This window comes from Triticum urartu, chromosome 1A, assembly GCF_056163025.1.
Source record: "Triticum urartu cultivar PI428250 chromosome 1A, HENAU_Tu73, whole genome shotgun sequence".
NCBI classification, from domain to species: domain Eukaryota; kingdom Viridiplantae; phylum Streptophyta; class Magnoliopsida; order Poales; family Poaceae; genus Triticum; species Triticum urartu.
The window spans coordinates 15732941-15741695 of record NC_141873.1 but is presented as its reverse complement, the minus strand read 5'-3'; the positions used below and the strand labels follow the sequence as shown (position 1 = coordinate 15741695).

General features: G+C 42.1%; 1 protein-coding gene across 1 annotated transcript; it reads right to left on the bottom strand.

Moving 5' to 3' along the window:
• Nucleotides 1-7322: 7322 nt before the first annotated feature.
• LOC125537809 (uncharacterized) lies at nt 7323-8532 on the bottom strand. The gene is made up of 3 exons (XM_048701147.2): nt 8409-8532; nt 8217-8282; nt 7323-8145 (listed from the first exon to the last, which is right to left on the bottom strand). Exons 1-3 carry the CDS (start codon nt 8409-8411, stop codon nt 7507-7509), a joined length of 708 nt encoding a protein of 235 aa, XP_048557104.2. The 5' UTR covers nt 8412-8532; the 3' UTR covers nt 7323-7506.
• Between the last annotated feature and the right edge of the window lie 223 nt (nt 8533-8755).

The window sequence follows — 8755 nt, the reverse complement described above, 5'->3', positions numbered from 1 at the left end:
GGTACAGTTACCTCATCGAGTTCTACTTTCCTCCCACTCACTTCTTTCGAGAGAAACTCCTTCTCTAGAAAGGATCCATTCTTAGCAACGAATGTCTTGCCTTCGGATCTGTGATAGAAGGTGTACCCAATAGTCTCCTTTGGGTATCCTATGAAGACACATTTCTCCGATTTGGGTTCGAGCTTATCAGGTTGAAGCTTTTTCACATAAGTATTGCAGCCCCAAACTTTAAGAAACGACAACTTTGGTTTCTTGCCAAACCATAGTTCATAAGGCGTCGTCTCAACGGATTTTGATGGTGCCCTATTTAACGTGAATGCGGCCGTCTCTAAATCATAACCCCAAAACGATAGCGGTAAACTGTAAGAGACATCATAGATCGCACCATATCTAGTAAAGTACGATTACGACGTTCGGACACACCATTACGCTGTGGTGTTCCGGGTGGCGTGAGTTGCGAAACTATTCCGCATTGTTTCAAATGTACACCAAACTCGTAACTCAAATATTCTCCTCCACGATCAGATCGTAGAAACTTTATTTTCTTGTTACGATGATTTTCAACTTCACTCTGAAATTCTTTGAACTTTTCAAATGTTTCAGACTTATGTTTCATTAAGTAGATATACCCATATCTGCTTAAGTCATCTGTGAAGGTGAGAAAATAACGATATCCGCCACGAGCCTCAATATTCGTCGGACCACATACATCTGTATGTATGATTTCCAACAGATCTGTTGCTCTCTCCATAGTACTGGAGAACAGTGTTTTAGTCATCTTGCCCATGAGGCACGGTTCGCAAGTACCAAGTGATTCATAATCAAGTGGTTCCAAAAGTCCATCAGTATGGAGTTTCTTCATGCGCTTTATACCGATATGACCTAAACGGCAGTGCCACAAATAATTTGCACTATCATTACCAACTCTGCATCTTTTGGTTTCAACATTATGAACATGTCTATCACTACTATCGAGATTCATTAGAAATAGACCACTCTTCAAGGGTGCATGACCATAAAAGATATTACTCATATAAATAGAGCAACCATTATTCTCTGATTTAAATGAATAACCGTCTCGCATCAAACAAGATCCAGATATAATGTTCATGCTTAACGCTGGCACCGAATAACAATTATTTAAGTCTAATACTAATCCCGAAGGTAGATGTAGAGGTAGCATGCCGACCGCGATCACATCGACTTTGGAACCATTTCCCACGCGCATCGTCACCTCGTCCTTTGCCAGTGTTCGCTTAATCCGTAGTCCCTGTTTCGAGTTGCAAATATTAGCAATAGAACCAGTATCAAATACCCAGGTGCTACTGCGAGCTCTAGTAAGGTACACATCAATAACATGTATATCACATATACCTTTGTTCACCTTGCCATCCTTCTTATCCGCCAAATACTTGGGGCAGTTCCGCTTCTAATGACCAGTCTGCTTGCAGTAGAAGCACTCAGTTTCAGGCTTAGGTCCAGACTTGGGTTTCTTCTCTTGAGCAGCAACTTGCTTGCTGTTCTTCTTGAAGTTCCCCTTCTTCTTCCTTTTGCCCCTTTTCTTGAAACCAGTGGTCTTGTTGACCATCAACACTTGATGCTCCTTTTTGATTTCTACCTCCGCAGCTTTCAGCATTGCGAAGAGCTCAGGAATAGTCTTATTCATTCCTTGCAAATTATAGTTCATCACGAAGCTCTTGTAGCTTGGTGGCAGTGATTGGAGAATTCTGTCAATGACGCAATCATCTGGAAGATTAACTCCCATCTGAATCAAGTGATTATTATACCCAGACATTTTGAGTATTTGCTCACTGACAGAACTGTTCTCCTCCATCTTGCAGCTATAGAACTTATTGGAGACTTCATATCTCTCAATTCGGGCATTTGCTTAAAATATTAACTTCAACTCCTGGAACATCTCATATGCTCCATGACGTTCAAAACGTCGTTGAAGTCCCGATTCTAAGCCGTAAAGCATGGCACACTGAACTATCGAGTAGTCATCAGCTTTTCTCTACCAGACGTTCATAACATCTAGTGTTTCTCCAGAAGCAGGCCTGGCACCCAGCGGTGCTTCCAGGACGTAATTCTTCTGTGCAGCAATGAGGATAATCCTCAAGTTACGGACCCAGTCCGTGTAATTGCTACCATCATCTTTCAACTTTGCTTTCTCAAGGAACGCATTAAAATTCAACGGAACAACAGCACGGGCCATCTATCTACAATCAAACATACATAAGCAAGATACTATTAGGTACTAAGTTCATGATAAATTTAAGTTCAATTAATCAAATTACTTAAAGAACTCCCACTTAGATAGACATCCCTCTAATCCTCTAAGTGATCACGTGATCCAAATCAACTAAACCATGTCCGATCATCATGTGAGATGGAGTAGTTTCATTGGTGAACATCACTATGTTGATCATATCTACTATATGATTCACGCTCGACCTTTCGGTCTCCGTGTTCCGAGGCCATATCTGCATATGCTTGGCTTGTCAAGTATAACCTGAGTATTCCGCGTGTGCAACTGTTTTGCACCCGTTGTATATGAACGTAGAGCCTATCACACCCGATCATCACGTGGTGTCTTAGCACGAAGAACTTTCGCAACGGTGCATACTCAGGGAGAACACTTCTTGATAATTTTAGTGAGATATCAGCTTATAATGCTACCATCAATCAAAGCAAGATATGATGCATAAAGGATAAACATCACATGCAATCAATATAAGTGACACGATATGGCTATCATCATCTTGTGCCTGTGATCTCCATCTCCGAAGCACCGTCATGATCACCATCGTCACCGGCGCGACACCTTGATCTCCATCGTAGAATCGTTGTCGTCTCGCCAATCTTATGCTTCCACGACTATCGCTACCGCTTAGTGATAAAGTAAAGCATTACAGCGCGATTGCATTGCATACAATAAAGCGACAACCATATGGCTCCTGCCAGTTGCCGATAACTCGGTTACAAAACATGATCATCTCATACAATAAAATTCAGCATCATGTCTTGACCATATCACATCACAACATGCCCTGCAAAAACAAGTTAGACGTCCTCTACTTTGTTGTTGCAAGTTTTACGTGGCTGCTACGGGCTTAAGCAAGAACCAATCTTACCCTACGCATCAAAACCACAACGATAGTTTGTCAAGTTGGTGCTGTTTTAACCTTCGCAAGGACCGAGCATAGCCACACTTGGTTCAACTAAAATTGGAGAAACTGTCACCCACAAGCCACCTATGTGCAAAGCACGTCGGGAGAACCGGTCTCGCGTAAGCGTACGCGTAATGTCGGTCCGGGCCGCTTCGTCCAACAATACCGCCGAACCAAAGTATCACATGCTGGTAAGCAGTATGACTCATATTGCCCACAACTCACTTGTGTTCTACTCGTGCATATAACATCAACACATAAAACCAAGGCTTTGATACCACTGTTGGGGAACGTAGTAATTTCAAAAAATTTCCTACGCACACGCAAGATCATGGTGATGCATAGCAACGAGAGGGGAGAGCGTGATCTACGTACCCTTGTAGATCGACAACGGAAGCGTTTGGTTGATGTAGTCGTACGTCTCCACGGCCCGACCGATCAAGCACCGAAACTACGGCACCTCCGAGTTCTTGCACACGTTCAACTTGATGACGATCCCCGGACTCCGATCCAGCAAAGTGTCGGGGAAGAGTTCCGTCAGCACGACGGCGTGGTGACGATCTTGATGCACTACTATCGCAGGGCTTCGCCTAAGCACCGCTACAATATTATCGAGGACTATGGTGGCAGGGGGCGCTGCACACGGCTAAGAATATGATCACATGGATCAACTTGTTCTGTCTCTGGGGTGCCCCTGCCTCTATATATAAAGGCTCAAAGGGGGCGGGGTGCGGCCGGCCAGGAGAGGCGTGCCAGGAGGAGTCCTACTCCCTCCGGGAGTAGGACTCCCCCCCCCCAATCCTAGTTGGAATAGGATTCGCGAGGTGGAAAAGAGAGAGAGAGAAGAAGGGGGGCGCCGGCCCCCTCTCTCCTTGTCCTATTCGAACTAGGGGGGAGGGGCGCGCGGCCCAGCCCTGGCCGCCTCTCCTCTTCTTCCACTAAGGCCCACTAAGGCCCATATAGCTCCCGGGGGGTTCCGGTAACCTCCCGGTACTCCGGTAAAATCCCGATTTCACCCGGAACACTTCCGATATCCAAACATAGGCTTCCAATATATCAATCTTTATGTCTCGACCTTTTTGAGACTCCTCGTCACGTCCGTGATCTCATCCGGGACTCCGAACATCATTCGGTACATCAAAACGTATAAACTCATAATATAACTGTCATCGAAACCTTAAGCGTGCGGACCCTACGGGTTCGAGAACAATGTAGACATGACCGAGATGTGTCTCCGGTCAATAACCAATAGCGGGACCTGGATGCCCATATTGGATCCTACATATTCTACGAAGATCTTTATCGGTCAGACCGCATAACAACATACGTTGTTCCCTTTGTCATCGGTATGTTACTTGCCCGAGATTCGATCGTCGGTATCGAATACCTAGTTCAATCTCGTTACCGGCAAGTCTCTTTACTCGTTCCGTAATACATCATCCCGCAACTAACTCATTAGTTGCAATGCTAGCAAGGCTTAAGTGATGTGCATTACCGAGAGGGCCCAGAGATACCTCTCCGACAATCGGAGTGACAAATCCTAATCTCGAAATACGCCAACCCAACATGTACCTTTGGAGACACCTGTAGAGCTCCTTTATAATCACCCAGTTACGTTGTGACGTTTGGCAGCACACAAAGTGTTCCTCCGGTAAACGGGAGTTGCATAATCTCATAGTCATAGGAACATGTATAAGTCATGAAGAAAGCAATAGCAACATACTAAACGATCGGGTGCTAAGCTAATGGAATTGGTCATGTCAATCAGATCATTCACCTAATGATGTGATCCCGTTAATCAAATAACAACTCTTTGTTCATGGTTAGGAAACATAACCATCTTTGATTAACGAGCTAGTCAAGTAGAGGCATAGTAGTGACACTCTGTTTGTCTATGTATTCACACATGTATTATGTTTCCGGTTAATACAATTCTAGCATGAATAATAAACTTTTATCATGATATAAGGAAATAAATAATAACTTTATTATTGCCTCTAGGGCATATTTCCTTCAGAGGCATCCTTCCTTGCGGTGCCGCCATAGTGGAACTCTCAATGAAAGCACCAATGTCGGTGTCAAAACCGGCGGATCTCGGGTAGGGGGTCCCGAACTGTGCGTCTAGGTGGATGGTAATTGGAGACAAGGGACACGATGTTTTTACCCAGGTTCGGGCCCTCTCGATGGAGGTAAAACCCTACTCATGCTTGATTAATCTTGATGATATGAGTATTACAAGAGTTGATCTACCACGAGATCGAAGAGGCTAAACCATAGAAGCTAGCCTATGGTATGATTGTTGTTCTTGATCCTACGGCCTAAACCCTCCGGTTTATATAGACACCGGAGGGAGATAGGGTTACATAGAGTCAGTTATAAGGAAGGAGATCTACATATTAGTATTGCCAAGCTTGCCTTCCACGCCAAGGAGAGTCCTATCCGGGCACGAGACAAAGTTTTCAATCTTGTATCTTCATAGTCCAACAGTCCGGCCAAAGGTTACAATCCAGCTGTCCGGATACCCCCTAATCCAGGACTCCCTCACATGTATTACATATGTTAATCATGTATTTGAATTTTTTTGATCAATCATTTGAATAATGTGAATAACAAAATGTTGACCGTGTATTGAATTTTTTTACCAAGAATTTAAAAAAATTCTTAAATGTGTATAAAGAAAATTCACATGTATACAAAAAATATACAATGTGTATGAAAGAAGTTGATCATGTATTTATAAAATGTTAATCAAGCATTTGAAAATGTGTTAAACTTGTATTTGAATTTTTTTAATCAAGCATTTAGAAGATATTAAACTGTATAGAGTACAATGTGACAATGTTGATAAAAAATGTTGACCGTGTTTTGAATTTTTTAATCAAGCATTTGAAAACTGTTGACGATGTATTAAAAATTCTTTATCTTGTATTTGAAAAAAATTGTAAATCAAGAAGTTTTGTTAAAATGTGTATAAAAAATGTTGGCCATGTTTAAAAAAAAATAATACTGTATTTGGAAAAAGTTATTCAATCATTTGAAAAATGTTTAAAATGTGTATAGAAAAAGGTTTCACACGTATTGAAAAAAATGTTAAACAAGTATTAGAAAAATGTTCGTGATGTATATGAAAAATGTAGAATAAAACCAAAAGAAACAAAGAAAACAGAAAAACAAAAGAAAAAGAAAAAGAAACAAAAGACCAAAGGAAAAAAATAAAATAGAAACCAAAGAAACAAGTGCAAGTGCAATTGAAAACAGGGAAAACTGATCGACAAACAAAGAAAAACAAAAGCACAGTGGCTGGAAATGTAAGCCCCCTACATCACAAATCTGACAACGGTTACATAAGAAATCCCATCTAAATCTCATCTACCTCCATATGCCTACAGAAGGATTACTCAGACATGGATGTGGGCATCATGAAATTGTTGATGGAGTAGGTTGGTGATGATGGCGGCGACAAATCCCCCTCTCCAGAGCCAGAAACGGACTCCTGATAACAAGGGGTGATGGCGGCTCTGTATCGTAAAACATGATGATAGGTTTCCGTGGTTTTTTGAGCATATATGGGAATTTATGACGATGGAATCGTCTTAAGGCGGTGGTCAAGGGCCCCACATGGACATGTAGAGCGCCGTGGGGGTAGTGCTTCTTAATTCCTCGAATATTCTAGAATTCTCCAAAAATCCTGTCCAATTTCGAGAACTTTTATTTTTTGCACAAAAATAAACAACATAGTTCTGCTGAAAACAATGTCAGTCTGAATTAGTTTTATTTAAATCATGCAAACTAAAAGATAAAATAAAAGCAAAAATGTTTGAAAAAGTATGTATGTTTGGGACGTGCTAACTCCCCGAAGCTTAATTTATTGCTTATTTTCAAACAATTTAGTTGACAAAATAAAAATGATAAGAAAAATGGAGGACAAGTGCAGATTAAAATGACTGTGTAGGTCTGAGGTGGCGTGCTGGATGGCCACTGCTGAGCAAAAGAGCCGAATCCGGGGAGCCACAAGCACGACGCAACTAAAGGCTTCAGATGATAAATGCAGTACCACTGACTTGTAGTTCAGTTATGTATGGAGGAACCCATCAGTTTAGTTCAGCCCATTTGACTTAACGAAAGCACATGGTATTACTACATAGATCGAAAGGAACATCGGAAAGGATCCATAAATCAAGTACTTACAATTTTTGAAAGAGCTTACAACACCTAGAAAGAAACTCATAGCCATGCATAGAGGAAAATTAAAAGGGACAAGTACCCATGTTGCGTACACAGCAACATCACGAGTACATATGTTGAAATCACGTAGTAACAGCCCGTACTCCGACTGTCAACAAATTGAGCAAGAGCTGCAGCATCTCCCATCGTACTTGTCCTGCAGCGTGTCGTAGCTGTTTTTCAGTTCCCTTTTCTCCTCTCTGGTCTTTCTTTCTTTACGCACCAGCTTCTCGTTGTCCTTCTTCAGTTCCTCATTGTCCTTGGCCTGCTCTTCGTTCCTCCTCTCCAGATTATCAATCCTCATAGTTTTTTTCTCATCTAGCTCCTTCGCCAACTTTCCTTTCTCCTCCACCAGCGTATTTTCCTTCTTCTTCAGATCTGCAATCTGTGTTCCCGTATTTTGTTCCTTCCTCTTCAGCTCTGTGATACCCTTTCCCAGCTTTGTTTTCTCCTTCACCACTTCTTCTTTCTGCAAGTCCAGATTCCCTATCTTCTCCACCAGCTTTCCTTTCCTCATGTCCAGCCTATCAATCTTTCTTCCCGTCTCTGTTTCCTTATTCTTCTGCTCTGTGATATCCTCTTCCACATTATCTTTCTCCATGGCCACTTTCCCTATGCGAGTCTGGTTGTCTTTAATTTTAACATTCTGTGCGCTAATCTTGTCCTCCAGGTCTTGGATAGTCCTCTTTAGATCTCTGTTGTCCTCCTCCACTTCCTTGCCCTTCGAGCTTTGGGCATTCGATCCCTTTGCCTGCAACAAGAGTATAGTAAGTCCTTTGTAGTTTTCTTCTCGGTACCTGTAATATCATTCAGTTTGTTAACCTTGTTCTTCGGTTCTTTCTTCTCCTCCACCACTGCTTTCTTCTTGCTCTTATTCGGTGCCTCTGCCTGCAACAAGAGAATTGTCAGGACAACTATGTGATAGTGCACCATGGAAGAACAAGTACGAAAGGTAACAAGATAATGAACAAAAGTTCTCTCTCTCTATATATAACAAAAGGTCCACTACTCTACCATTGTGTGTATTTGTGGTGTGTGTCCGTGTCCTTGAACCTTTGATTCCTGCTTTGATCAATGAAGCCTGGCCGGCCACACTTATATAGCCGCAATCTGTAGGTCAACGCCCCGTCTATGTGTGTAATATTCGCTGCGGTTTCCTAGCTACGCCCACTACTATTTTCTTAGATCAAAAGGCTCATCGTCATGTTCCATTTCATAAGAAGAAAGCAGCTCCACTTCCTTTTGCAAGTCATTTAGATGACCAAAGCAATAACTAGGCAAGTTCGTCAACACGCGCAAATTAGTGGATATGTATAACGTATGCATTTAGTACGTACTACAACATGATTAAAGGTTCGATG